Source organism: Periplaneta americana, chromosome 15, assembly GCF_040183065.1.
Source record: "Periplaneta americana isolate PAMFEO1 chromosome 15, P.americana_PAMFEO1_priV1, whole genome shotgun sequence".
In the NCBI taxonomy this organism is placed as follows: domain Eukaryota; kingdom Metazoa; phylum Arthropoda; class Insecta; order Blattodea; family Blattidae; genus Periplaneta; species Periplaneta americana.
This window is the reverse complement of record NC_091131.1, coordinates 166,643,765-166,659,615: the sequence shown is the minus strand read 5'-3', so window position 1 is coordinate 166,659,615 and position 15,851 is coordinate 166,643,765. Positions and strand designations below refer to the sequence as shown.

The window sequence follows — 15,851 nt, the reverse complement described above, 5'->3', positions numbered from 1 at the left end:
GCTGTGTCTTCTGCAACTGGTACTGATGATTTTAATTTACTTCTTTTGTGATTTATGGATGGACAGTACAGAAGAATGTGTTCCAGATCTTCATCATGATTATTACATCACAGACAAGTATGCAGATTTTTTAGAGAGAGAAAAAAAAAGCCTTCAATTACAAAAACATTAAATTTAACCGGAGTGTGCCTATAAGATAGACATAAGCTGTGATATACTTATTGTTACATAAGTACCAGGAGATATTAACATACATGTTAGTGGTACGTAAGAAAAAATTAAATAAAGATCATGAAAATGATTTCCATAGTACATAATTGTCTACATTGTATTCTTTCTGTGATCATTCTTTGGATTCAGCGTCAAGAGTGGAGTGTCATCCCTTTGTCAGCCATTTTACATACTGAGTAGGTTAGCACTTATTTACTGGAGATCCCACAAGTCTTATAAAGAATAAATCACGCACACTTTTATGTGAAGAGACCATCTTGTCAGGTGATTATCATGTTCATTGCTGAGAACCCCCTCTCACATTCGGCAGTTGAGATTGCAACACTGTTTACAACTAATATTAGTTCTTTATCATAGGTGAGATATTTCGGAGCTGAGACCCAGACAGCTCCAGCTCTGCTTCAAGTACTGTATAACATCAAACATGTGAACTGCAGTTTTGTAAGCTCATTCAAAACCAAACAAAGTTTCTTTCTTCTGTTCACAGTTCTCAGAAGTATGAGTGGTATAACAATGATGCTTGATATTAGGAGAATACAGACAATATTGAATAAAATAATATGATAGTAACACATTATCATCGTGTAAATGAAGTTAATACATACTAATATTACTTTTCTGGAGACAAATAATGCTTTCTTGTATTGGTCATATTACCATATTTCATCACATAATCATCACCATCTCATAACTTTTTTTTTATTGGGTTATTTTACGACCCTGTATCAACATCTAGGTTACTTAGCGTCTGAATGAAATGAAGGTGATAATGCCGGTGAAATGAGTCCGGGGTCCAGCACCGAAAGTTACCCAGCATTTGCTCGTATTGGGTTGAGGGAAAACCCCGGAAAAAACCTCAACCAGGTAACTTGCCCCGACCGGGATTCGAACCCAAGCCACCTGGTTTCATGGCCAGATGCGCTGACTGTTACTCCACAGGTGTGGACACATCACATAACAGTCACACTCTTATTTAAAGATAAACTGGTCAGGACTTCAAAATTTCACTTCTCAATCGTCGCATGGATATTTCCACTTATTACAATCTAGAATTATTTAAAAATAACATACAGTCACTGCAACAAGTATCCTTATGCTCAAGATCGAATGTGTAGTGGCTGCTGACAAAATAGAGGTGTGAGATGTTACCATCAAACCAATGGGCATAAATGCCTTCAGTTCAGTACAAGTGTTGGTTGTGAGTGGGTTGTTTAAGAGAGTTCAAATACTTTTTTCAGGCCTAGACAAATCATCTTTCAGCGGACTGGTCAAGTGGTCAGATAATATTGAATTCAATGTATCACATTTATCAGTACATATGATTCAACAATACCGTGAATGCTTTAGTCAATAAAAAACCATTTTCAATTCATTAACACAATACTTTTTTAAGGTATAATTCACGTTAAGGTTCCAGCATCCCAAACTAATACCAGTTCCCTTCCTTCGTCTTCCACTACGAATCACACAACATGACCCTACTTGTTCCTCGTTACATGGAAGCTGATCACTGAAAGTTGACGCGACCAATTGTTACCATTTTAACTATTCTTCTTCACATAACAGTCACACAATATATTCTCAGGGACAAAAATACCAGGACACTTATTTTATAAAAAGAAAAATTACATGTATGTTAGTCAGAGTTTTAGTAGGCAATGCAATTCAATACCCATCAATTTGTGGTTATTTTGTTACCATGAATTCGTGTAAACAACCCATTATTATGAGATGCGCCATTTATTTGCAGAAAGTCGCAGTTACTATAGAATTTGTGTATGTGTTTATGTTCTTTATTGTCGTTATTTATTCAATTTTCACATGTTATCTGTGTTTTGAGTGTAACTTGCTAGTCACACTTTATCTTTTTAAAGAATGCGACCCGAAGATATTGCTGTAGCCGTTGCTCTAAATCAGGCTGGGCACCAATAGTGAATTCTATTCTCTCACGGGCAGCCATATGATTTCTCTCCAATCCTTTTCTTCCCTGCCGAATACCGCGCAACATTAATGCCGTGATGGATGAATAATAAGCGTCCCAGTTTAGAGTTTGAATTTGCTCCCGGTGCCCACCCCTGCTCTAAATGATGATGGACGTAGTGTACGTTACATAGCAGATGTCATGAATATGCCTAGAAGTACCATTCAGGATGCCCTAAAACATTTTAGAGAGACACAAGAATACACCAGGAAACCAGATTCGGGTCGTCCGCGATGCACAACTCAAAACGAAGACAGACGCGTGGTGTCTTAGTTCTTATAACCTGCCAGCTACGATGGTAGTCCAACGGTTTGTTGACATGCATGGACGTCAATATCGGCCAAAACAGTTAGAATAAAGTTGAAAGCAAGTGGACTGATATCAGCTAAACCTGCAACTGGTTCCAGATTACTCAGGATGCACAAGATCATAGAACCTGGAGAAATTAACATTGGAATTGTCTTGTTTACAGACGAGTCCCGTTTCAATCTACGCTCACCTGATGGACGTGAAAGAATTTGGAGAAGGCGAGGGGAACGATTTTCGCAATGCTGTATTTCCGAGAGATCGCCATTTGGAGATGGTGGAGTGATGGTTTGGGCAGGAGTGTATGAATGCTCGTACGGAGTTGGTTTCCATAGATGGAAATCTAACAGTTGATAGGCATCCCTGCGGTGGTTGAGTGATCAGACCTCTGACTTGTCAAGCAGGCGGCCCGGGTTCGAGTCCCAGTCAGGTCTGGAATTTTTCAATAACACTTGTGGCAGACAAGGTCGCAGTTGGGGTTTTTCTCGGGGTTCTCCCATTTTTCCCCATATTAGGCATTTACATCATCCCATACCATTCCCCGATCACTGGCTGGCAACACAGAGAGGGCTGATCTTGGGACAAGGGGAGTTGTCTGTTCGACACCTGGGTACACAGCAAACCTCAGTGTAGTCAGCCAGTGTAGGTTTTGGAATGAGTCTAAGCTTGCGCACAATAGACCATAAATTCAATTCAATTCAATTCAACAGTTGATAGGTATATAAATGAATGTTTGATCCATCATGTGGTGCCATTTGGTCCATATATATGCAACGGTTTTCTTCTAATGCACGACCACTCGTCGCATTACCAGAGATTATCTGCAAGAAGTGGGGATTCATGCTTTACCATGGCCAGCAAGGCTGACTTGAATCCAATTAAGCACTTGTGGAAATGCTGACAGCATATTAGGAAGAGGCAGCCACCACCAGAAAACTTACAAGAGTTAAGACAAGCACTTCCTGAAGCATGGGAAGACATTTCTGAAGAAGCCATTTCTAACCTGATTCAAGGCATGGCAAGATGTATGGATGCAGTTAACCAGTGCTGAGGGACTAACACACGTTACTAAAAATGTGATTTCAATGTTACAACCACGAAACATCTGAGCCACAGCTGAAAAATGTTGTTACTGGTTTTACACCCTTTGCGTCCTGAAGAAAAGATTTTATATCTAATAGTGTACTTATAATGAATTACACGATCCTTTGTTTTAAATGTGTTTTTCTACATTTAAAAACCATTACATTTCATAACCTACTAGAACTTTGATTAACAATTTCTGACATAAAAGAAATGCACACTAAGTGTCTGGGTTTTTTGTCCAAGTGTATTTTCACTCGGAAAAAAAGGTGATGATTATGTGATGAAATATGTAACAGGTAAAGTTATGTCCTGATCTTGGACTCTCGATTATGGCAACCCTATGAACACAACACTATGTATCATGAGAAAATATGTGCAATTAACAAAGCATTATTTAATTTTGCATTTAAATATGTATGTCCTGTAGAAGTTTATAGGTGAATGTAATGTGGCACACTGCTAGCTGCATAGTTACAACTATTTTCCATGCTGGACAGTTAAATCACGGTGATCCAAATACAAGGAATGGTGAACAAAGATGGTGTTAGGACAGGTGTCCACTATTTCTCTGCTATCATGCCGTAACTCATGCAATCATTATTATTATCACTGATAAGGAGATCAAATTACTATGACACTTGACTGAGGCTTGCTGATGTCTTGCTACAGACTAACTTTCGTGTGAATGGTATAGTGTTAAAAATGCTGCAATATTGAACTACTCACGAATTCACTTTTCCTGTGATGAAGCATCTTCCCTTTGTCAAGCTAAGGTATATGGACCAGGCTCTGTACCTCCTAGTGGACGTGACAGTATTGATCTCTTCCACGTTCTCCTTGTTCTGCAACACCAAGCATTCAATGAAAATTTAATTTAAAATCTTACAACTGCCACCACCAACCGCAGCACAATTGCAATTGCCACATTATAACTGGAAGCACAGGGAGTCTGAATCTGAGGTGCTTATTCATTTCCACAAATTAAAAAACAAAGATATATTGGTTACAGTTTCAATAACTAATTTTATAGCAAAAGGTCTACAATAATATTGTGACAGCGACGTGAGATTCGAACTCACAACCAGCCGAAGGAAGTGCAAGGTCGGCCGGCGCGGAGGTTGCGCGCGCATCTGCTTCCTGTGGCATGTACTATGGCGGAGAGAAGAGAGGGGAAAGGGCGACGAGGCGAGGGGAGGTTGCGCGCGCATCTTCTGCTTGCCTAGAGAGGCCGAGAAGTCCGTCGAAGTGGAAAAATCGCGAACTCGAACTTTCCAGGCTACGTCGCTGTGGTTATAAAATAAGAAACGCGAGTGAACTCGGACAGTGATTCATCCATTCAGTCAGTAAGCCAGTGTTGTTACGGTCAGTGAACAGAGCAAGCCAGCCAGTCTTGTGTACCGGAGTTCGACTTGAGTGTGCGTCCGCAACTGTGTCAGCATCCGAAGGCCTGAGTTCGAGTGCAGTGGACCGCAGTTGGAGGGACCTGAGTTCAAGTACAGTGGACTGTCTCTGAAGGTCTGTGGTTCGAGATACTGTGAACTCGAGTGACTGAGCTAGAAGAACTGTGAACTGACAGTTCTGATTTGTAAATAGTGCTTTGTGAACATTAGTTAAAATTCAGTTCATTGTTGTTCTCAATATTCCAAGTAAATTGTCATTGTCGTCTGTGGAGTGCAATAACGAATACTGTGTTACTGTGTGGAGAGCAAATCCCATTGTTGACGGGAGTGAAGTCAAATTGTAGAGAGTGAAGAGTTATTGTTGAGATAATAAAATTACATTGTTGAGTTGAAATAAATTTACAATATAATCTGTTAAGTGGAAACAGTTGAAATAATAATGTTCGAATTCTTTATAATAGAAGCATACACTACACAAGCTGTTATTACATATTAATGCCATAAAATAAATACAAAAGAATTACTCACATAAACAAAATGACTCTTCTTGCAGCATCTTTATTGTTGCTTCTTTTGCCTCATGGTGACCTTTTGAGAGCATGTCTCAGAGAAAGAAAAGAATTTTGTTTCTCCACCAGGAGACTTTGTAGTTATATTTGTCTAAAATCAGTCTGATTCTTGGGAACAATACTGAATATTCGCTCAGTTAAAGCATTGCTATGAGGTATCACTAAAATGGCTAGCATCACATGAGGAAGAACTGAATACTTGATATTTCCGGCAGCATCTTTCAGTTTTGAAAGTTTAGATAATAAAATGGCATAGAAAAAGTACAAGCGGACATTTTTAAGTAGGTTTTTTACGACGCTGTATCAACATCTTAGGTTATTTAGAGTCTGAATGAGATGAAGCTGATAATGCCGGTGAAATGAATCCGGGTTCCAGCACCGAAAGTTACCCAGCACACTCACAAGCGGACATGACTATTTCCAAAAATATTCAGCAAAGATATTAGGTCACTGTCAAGAAGTTATAGACAAACGAAAGAAATGGCCCTCTGTCACAATCTCTTAATTTTTCCACAAACTATTTTCTAACAGAGAGTCTCCAATGTGTAAGAATTTTCAAAACTATTTCTTCATGTTCAAGGGAGAAATGGAAAATTTAAATACAATACAGTCAAATTTCTGTATAATTTACATCAGAAAATAATATTGTCTCTACTTCATTTTGAAAGCACGCTATAACGAAAAAAATAATTTAGTTATGGTAATGATTTTCTAGTGTTAAAGATTAGAAAATCATTATCATAACTATATAGAGTTTTTTTCAAAAGTACGCAGTAAATTTAATTGCTCATATTTTTTACACAATCCTAAAAATTCTGGTCCTAGCTTATTACCAGACATCGGATTCTAGGGCAAATGCCTATTTTGTTTCTTTAGGAGAAAAGTAAAAATAATTATTAATATTTGTGTTTCATGGAAATTGAAAGGTATTCAAAGAGTTTTATAGTGCCCTAAAATGCCCTAAAACGGTTATTAGAGCCTAATTTGTTAATATTCGCCTAAAAATGCCTAACTCACTGTAAAGTTTCGCATTTTACTCTTACTTTTTATAATTTATACATGCATTCACTGCGAAATTTAAGGCATTTAAAAAGTGGAAAGTTTGCTTCACACCGGCCATGAAACCATTGATAAAGGAAACAAAATGTTTTGAATCTCAACGACACTCGCAATAGATTTCACCGAATTTAACATGTCTGGAGGCATAAATGCCGACAAAGAACCAACCTTAGTTTTGAAGCAGGCAACAATCACAACATGTGCTGCTACCGATTCAGAGATATACTATACTATAAAAATGACTGTTTTCGGTCTGAAACCGATTAGCTGTACTGCCCTTCAGAGTGTCATAAAATCACAATTTTTGGAGAAAGAGTGTTTTTGAAATATTTATGAAAAGTCGTAAAACTGCGAATTAGTAGGGTAAACCGTTACAAAATATTTAAAAGAATGGCCCTCCTAGTGTTAACACTACCAGGAAATGCAACAATAAGTGGAACTTTGTATTTTTGTCCAATTGAATCTCAATAACAACGGTTCATTTGAATGCTCGTTAACAGTTGCTCTTTCCCTCACCTTATTTGTGTTGAGAAGTTTTGAGTGGTAGGACGTTTTCCTGTGAAGTTTAACGCGATAATGCCGAAAAATATAAGTGCAAAATCTACATTGATCCGGCAATGGCTAACAGAATATTCAGAATTCACTTATGATGGAAAAATAATATTCTGCAAGATTTGTAGCAAACAGGTATGTAACAATAGTTGAAATATATAAATTCTATTAATTTTAATGAGTAGGCCTATAATATTTATACATTGACTGAGCTATCCTGAGGTATAATTCTTTTTAAGACCACTACACTTTAACCTTTTAAATTCCGATAGTTAAAGTATTTGCAGGTCATTAAAATTTTGATTGTTCGAACCCACTAACTTTGTGATAGAAATACGGCAATACAACAATTAGGATTTTATTTTAATTCAGTTTACTTTACATTTTTAGATTTCGCAAGAAAAGAAGTGCCACCTAAAGCAGCATGTGCAAGGAGCGGCTCATAAGGCTAAAGCTCAGCAGAAAAATCAACTGCAACAAACTTTACTAACACAGCCTACTTCATCCAATCTCAGCAGCAATTTCTATGCTGATTTAACCAGAGCGTTTGTTGCTGCTAACATTCCCTGGAATGCAATTGAAAATCCGGTTTTAAGACAGTTTTTACAAAAATACTGCAAACAAAATATCCCATCTGAGTCGACCCTAAGAAAAAATTACTTAGACAGAATATACAATGAAACTTTAGCTTCCATTCGGGAGGATATAGGTGATTCTTACATATGGGTCTCTGTGGATGAAACCTCAGATCCTATGAATAGGTATATAGCAAATATGGTAGTAGGAAAACTTAGTCCTGATGGACCTTCGATTCCACACCTCGTATGTGTTAAGGAACTTTCGAAAGTGAATAGCCAAGCCATTGCTTATTTTGTAAATAAAGGCCTACAGTCTTTATACTCAGGTAATATAGACGATTCTAAAGTTCTGTTGTTTTGTACTGATGCTGCCTCATACATGGTTGCTGCAGCTCCACTTCTTAAAACATTTTATCCTAACCTCACGCATGTAACCTGTCTAGCACATGGCCTTCACAGGGTTTCTGAAACAATCCGGAATGAATTTCCTCTTGTCAATTCGTTTATTTCTAACACAAAAAAATGTTTTTGTAAAGCCCCATCCAGGATTTCAATATTCGGAGAGAACTTTCCAGATATCCCACTCCCACCTCAGCCGGTTGTTACACGATGGGGAACCTGGATTCAGTCAGTGGTGTATTATTCTAAGTATTTTAAAGAAGTGGTCACAGTTATTGATAAATTACCTGAAACTGATAGTGCAGCGTGTGTGAAAGCAGTGAAAGATTGTCTGAATGACTCACGAGTGAAAAACGATATTGCCTACATAACACCAAACTTTTCTTTCATACCTGCAAGCATTGAACAATTAGAACGTGAAAAACAATCTCTTTGTAGCCAAATAGCAATAGTAAAGGAAGCTCAAGTGAACATACATTCTGCTTTGGGCGAAACTGGGAAAAAAGTTAAAAATAAGTGGGACAACGTATTAAATAAGAATGTAGGATTTTCATTATTGGAAAAAGCATCAAGAGTGATATCGGGGGAAAGTGTAAATGTTCCAGTAAGTATTGATGTTTCTATTGTACCTAATTTAAAATTTGCGCTTCTCACATCAGTTTCGGTTGAAAGAAGTTTTTCTGCTTTCAAAATGATTCTCAGTGACAAAAGGCAAAGGTTAACTGTGGAGAATTTAGAAAAAATTCTGGTGGTGTACTGTGCAGATAATTATAATAAAGTCTGAGCATGGAACTGAATTTCAATAACTTAAAATGAGTAATCTTGATATCAATAATCATTATTTCATTAGTTTCAATATATTAAATTTGTGCAGCTCTGTTTATAAATATAATATAGTATTCTTTTTTAATGTTTAAACATACTTTTTTGTGCGTATTTTAGTGTATAACTAAAAATTTCAGTGAAAGAAATAAGTATGATACCTTGATGTGCCTAAAATGCCTATTTTCATTAAAATAGAGCCTAATTTTACAAATTTTGAGCTTATTTTAGGCGCCTAAAACTGCAATTTTTAGTGCCTAAAAATCCGATGTCTACTTATTACACAAGAAACGAGTTCGTTTGCTTCTGATTTTTCTGGTGGTAGTGTTGTCAGTACGCACTTTCCCACAAGATCATCACATATTAATCCAGCATATTATTTGTTGTGGGTTATTTTACGACGCTGTCTCAACATCAAATTATTATAGCGTCTGAATGAAATGAAGGTGATAACGTTAGCGAAATGAATCTGGAATCCAGCACTGATAGTTATCCAGCATTTGTTCATATTGAGTTGAGAGAAAATCCCGAAAAAATCTTAACCAGGTAACTTGTTTCAACCGGGATTCGAGTACGGGCCACTTGGTTTTGCGGTCAGACACACTAACCGATACTCCACAGGTGTGGACCATTATTTGTTGCAGGACTGTCTGAAGGAAAGAGGTTCTTGAGCAAACCTACGGAATTTATGGGTTGAAGGATTCCATCGCAAAAATTGTGGCAGATAAAGTCAGAGAGCTATATACAGCATTCAAGAGAGGCTGTCATCTGTACAAGAACGATGAAGTTATGGCAATAGAAGTGATATGTCAGTGCTAGAATTTTTAAGATTGTGTAGAAATTGAAAATACAAGAAATTAAAATTACCTCTTACTTTTGAAAAACCCTATGCATATCACACAATTTTAAAATTATAGAGCAAAAAATATATAGGAGGAGGAGAAGTAGGTTATTTTACGACACTGCTGAATACTTACATATAGCCTACTATCAATAAGATTATTATTTTCAAACATGAGGCCAGATTATTTTAATTGATTTTAGATTAATATTGTAAACACTTCCTACCTGAAGATGCCCCATGAGGACAAAAATGTTTGTACGATGACACAATACTATGTAAATATATAAAACATTGAATTAATTTGTTTTATATTATATAGTGTTAAGCCATAAGATTGACTAATAGTACATTATGCAACGAGCCTATAATGATAGCTCGTATGAAAATTATGAAACTCGCTTGCGCTCGTTTCATAAACATCCATACTCGCTTCTTAATTACTATCATTATAGGCTAGTTTCATACGACTTTTTATGCTCGACCATATTTCTAACTTGAAATTATTCAGATACATTTTATTTGTATCTGACAAGATCGGAAGTGACCTTGTTCTAGGTCGTGAATTGTGAGATGTGCGCAGACGCGAAAGTATTGATTTTTTCCGAGGAACAATAATGTCACTGACCTTGGTGTAATCCCGTTAAACTTGGTATAATCTTGATTATTGAATTCGACATTGAAAAACGAATGACAAATTGAATTTATTTGAATATTATTTACAATTAACGCTAATTATTATAATAATAGAACATAACCTTCTGCGACAGTATTGGATTTCCAGCCTCCGTGACTTTTTGCTAATTCTCTTTCGATTGCATATCCGAGAATAATCGATACTTGCGGTTTTATAATGGTAGAAAGTTGACTCGTTATTGGTTGAACACCTGTAAACTGAGTTGTCATTGGCTGAAAACACCTGTACTTTAATGACATGCATTAAAGGACTGCTACCAGGTGTATAATTACTACATTTCAGCATGGTCGAGCATAAAAAGATTTAAATTCATTGATATATAGCAGTTAATATTTTGTATACTGTTTGGATATTAGTACCCCTAGCATTTTATGTGGCATTTCACTAATACACAATCAAATAGAATCAACATATTTGGTAGGCTTATATGTCATTGCCTTCATTATTATTTGACAATTTTTACTATTATACATAACATTCCAGTAATGATTAAGGATTCAAGAATGAATAATCAAAGCAGTATGAGTTGTTTTTATTGCACACTTTTTCCTCCATTTATTAGGCTATATTTACAACGGCCTAATTCATTTCCTGATTTATTTAGGTAACTTTATTCTAGCATGTATTTCTGCCTGATGGAAGCGGTTTTCAAACTGTCAACAATACAACCTCATTTTAACATGTAACAGAAGTCAAACTTGAGCATAAATAGTAAGTTTCCTTAAATAATAATTCTGGTTTCCGTGTATTTTATCAGTGGATAGCAAATTTACAACAAGAAATTGTGACATATGTCCTTTTTCAGAGTTATCGTAATATTTTCTCATTGATTTACACGCAGTTCACGAGTGCGGCATAGTGAAGCAAGATGGCGGCTAAGCGCAAGGTTAAACTTCAATAGCAAGAGCAGCATCGCAGAGCTGTAGTAATGATAATGGAGTTAGGTTAGTCAACTCAGTGACATCAAAAAATTTATTTGTCAAAAGAACAACATTCCCCCATAAGGATATACTTAAATATACTTGGACATCTCCAGATGGATTGACACATAACTAAATAGATCACACTTGATACACAAACAGAGACATACTAATATAGTAGACATTCGAACATTCAGGGGGGGGCAGACTGTAATTCTGATCATTATTTGGTAATTGGTAAGAGAAAGTCTATCAGTAGCCAAGCAAGTAGAGCAACTAGTTAATGTTTGTAAATTCAATATTCCGAAATTAAAGGACGAGGAAACTAAGCAAAATTATCAGGTTGAAATTTCGAATAGCTTTGCCACTTTAGGAAGTTCCGACGAAGATGTTAATAGCTTGTGGGAAAATATCAGAGATAGTATCAAAACTGCAGCTGAGCAGAGCATAGGTTACTATGAAACTAAGAAAAAGAAACAGTGGTTTGATGAAGATTGTTGCATGGTAGTAAAAAGAAGGAAACAGGCAAAATTGAAATTCTTACAGGATCCAGTTGAGGAGAATAGAGATAATTATTTCAATGAAAGACGGGAAGCAAGTCGTACGGGCAGGAATAAAAAGAAAGGCTACTTGAAGGAAAAACTGAATGAGATAGAAATAAATAGTAAGAATAAAAACATTAGAGATTTATATAAGGGCATAAAGGAATTCAAGAATGGATATCAGGCAAGGGTAAACGTGATCAAGGATGAGAATGGTGACTTGCTTGCAGACTCTCATTCAATCCTGAACAGATGGAAAAACTATTTTGGGCAACTACTAAATGTACATAGGCCAAATACAAATGATCGAGATGAAATTGAAATACAAACTGTTGAGCCATTTATACCTGAACCCACACTTTCTGAAGTCGAAGATGCAATAGAAAATCTGAAAAAGTACAAGTGTCCAGGTATTGATCAAATTCCAGCAGAATTAATACAAGAGGGTGGAAGTGTATTATCTAGCGTAATTTATAAACTTGTACTTGCTATTTGGGAAAAGGAAATTGTACCAGACCAATCCATAATTGTACCTATTTTTAAGAAGGGGGACAAGACTAACTGTGGTAACTTTCAAGGAATATCACTTTTGCTGATGTCATACAAAATGTTGTCCAATATTTTTTGAGAAGATTAACTCCATATGTAGATGAAATTAATGGGGATCATCAGTGCGGTTTTAGGCATAATAGATAGACTATTGATCAGATTTTTTGTAATCAACAGATATTGAAGAAAAAATGGGAGTATAAGGGTACAGTACATCAGTTATTCATAGACTTCAAAAAGGCATATGACTCGGTTAAGAAAGAAGTTTTATACAATATTCTTGTTGAATTTGGTATTCCCAAGAAACTAGTTCGATTAATTAAAATGTGTCTCAGTGAAACGTACAGCAGAGTTCATATAGGCCAGTTTCTATCTGATGCTTCTGCAATTCACTGTGGGCTAAAGCAAGGAGATGCACTATCACCTTTACTTTTTAACTTCGCTCTAGAATATGTCACTAGGAAAGTCCAGGATAACAGAGAGGGTTTGGAATTGAACGGGTTACATCAGCTGCTTGTCTATGCGGATGACGTGAATATGTTAGGAGAAAATCCATAAACGGTTAGGGAAAACACGGGAATTTTACTGGAAGCAAGTAGCCTAAAGCGATCGGTTTGGAAGTAAATCCCGAAAAGACAAAGTATATGATTATGTCTCGTGACCAGAATATTGTACGAAATGGAAATATAAAAATTGGAGATTTATCCTTCGAAGGGGTGGAAAAATTCAAATATCTTGGAGCAACAGTAACAAATATAAATGACACTAGGGAGGAAATTAAACACAGAATAAATATGGGAAATGCGTGTTATTATTTGGATGAGAAGCTTTTATCATCTAGTCTGCTGTCAAAAAATCTGAAAGTTAGAATTTATAAAACAGTTATATTACCGGTTGTTCTGTATGGTTGTGAAACTTGGACTCTCATTTTGAGAGAGGAACAGGGATTAAGGGTGTTTGAGAACGAAGTTCTTAGGAAAATATTTAGGGCTAAGAGGGATGAATGCAGAAAGTTACACAACGCAGAATTGCACGCATTGCATTCTTCACCTGACATAATTAGGAACATTAAATCCAGGCGTTTGAGATGGGCAGGGCATGTAGCACGTATGGTGAACCCAGAAACGCATATAGAGTGTTAGTTGGGAGGCCGGAGGGGAAAAAGACCTTTGGGAAGGCCAAGATATAGATGGAAGAATAATATTAAAATGGATTTGAGGGAGGTGGGATATGATGATAAGAGACTGGATTAATCTGGCAATGGCGGGCTTATGTGAGGGCGGCAATGAACCTGCGGATTCCTTAAATGCCCTTTGTAAGTCAGGAGATAGGTATATGTATGTAGATATGTATGTATGTATATACATTCATAAAAATTCATAAAATATTAAAGACATATGTACGTGCATGGACATTTTTCAAACGAGAATAGTTGCCTCAGTACAACATTAACACTTAATAAAATCATTTTAACACAGCCCCCGCAAGCTAACGTCTCGACCCACCTCTGCCCCCCTCCCAAATTAAAAATCCTGGCGAATAGGGACGAAGGTTTATTATTTTTTATTTCTTTGTGTCAAAGAGTAAATATAATAATAAGAGTGTTTATTTGTTCACTCTTCATGAATGAAAACATAAACAGTCTTATTATTATAATTAATCTTTGACACAAAGAAATAAAAAATAATAAAACTTTGTCCCTATTCACCTCCTGCGCCCCTATTCACCCCATTTTACAGTACACTGCTGGTATGCAAGATAACTGCAAGACATCAAATACAGTTGAAAGAAAGCAGCATGCTAATAACAGTATTAAAGATGCTTTATTAAAATCGCACGTAAGACATAAAGTGTTTGACATTATTTCGTCAATCCTTTGAAAAACAAATAAATGAAGTATATGTTGTCAGGAAAACTTGAGTAAAGTGAATGAAGTAACTTACTGCAAGCATAAACAATAAAAGGCATGTCAACAAACATGAAAACGTGAAGTGCCATAGAAATTGATACGTACATAAATTTTCTCCTGTCAGAAATATGACGTTGATACTTGTATACATAAACGAAACGTAATGTGTTACAATGAAACCATTCAAAATAATATTTTCATTTTCACTTACACGTTAATATGCAATATATCAGTAGGCCTATCAACAGCGATTATTGATTAGCCTGTAATCTACAATTATGATATTCGATGTAAGGTGAACTCTTTTTCTCCATGGACATTAACTTATACCTTCCAGAATGATACCCCTTAACCTACTGTGAAAAGGGTAGGCCTATCATGCATCTTTCCATGGAAGTAAAAGACAATACTTGCCTACTATACATCCAATAATCATGCAGTGAAGGATGTATTTAGCTCTATACCTCACACTCCTACTGTTTATTTAACGTGTGTTACATAACAGGGCTATACAGAAGTCCTCAGATACCAGTAACACTGCCATAGAGCAATGATGAGATGCTAAGGGAAACACGTACTCTTGAGAAAATCTGATCCACCTGTGCCTTTCCCAAAATAACTGCAACAGGATCTGTTCAGAGCATGTCAGTGTCATTACTAGAGGCGGGAATTCTATGCAAATGCATGTTCTTATAGGAACAAAGGACATAGCTCAAACTTAGTACTTATCCATTTCATTACTTTCTGGTTCCAAATATGTGTACTTTTTCCGTGCATCATATTTGCATGTTTTGGCCTTTTTGGGGATAAAAACATGCATAATGGATATTTAAGCAATTTTTTGCGTAAAAATGCATATAATATACATTTTATTCAGTTTAAATGCATGTTTTAATGGTTTTGAGTGGACACCCCAGTTTCTCGATTTTTATGACCCTCATTTCACCTTCAGGAATCAGGATTGAAAAAGGCAAAAAAAAAAAAACTAAGTAACAGAAAACGGTTCATTCAAGTTTGCATCCATAACTTCTTGTGATATAGAGGGGTCTTTGTTGCCTACAAAAACATATTGACTGACAACCGCAAGAAACTCACAGAAACCAATTTAGAAATTCTGTTAGTAGTTAACTATGAAAAAAAAAAAAAGAAAAAAAAAAGTGAAATAAAATAAGAAATTTAGAACAAAAATGAAAGTACATGTTTTAATGTATTTTTTTGCTTGATAGTATATGTTCCATAGTTTGATAGTGCATGAATGCACGCATAGTTCGGGATTTTATAGTGCATGAAATTCTCGTCTCTAGTCATTACCATTGTCACTCTCCTCCCACATAAAATCTGCACAATGTGTAAAAAGCATCCCGAAATCTGACAGGAATTTGTACCGTACACACTGTTTGGTTTTCTAAC

General features: G+C 36.2%; 1 protein-coding gene across 3 annotated transcripts in view; it reads right to left on the bottom strand.

The window, feature by feature from the left end:
- LOC138715508 (uncharacterized) overlaps window positions 1-15,851 on the bottom strand; it is an 89,543-nt gene that overhangs the window by 63,832 nt on the left and 9,860 nt on the right. For all 3 annotated transcript variants that reach the window (XM_069848502.1, XM_069848504.1, XM_069848503.1), the window contains exon 3: window positions 4,331-4,446. In XM_069848502.1, the coding sequence (XP_069704603.1) occupies window positions 4,331-4,446 (116 nt within the window). The remainder of the gene's footprint in view (window positions 1-4,330; window positions 4,447-15,851) is intronic.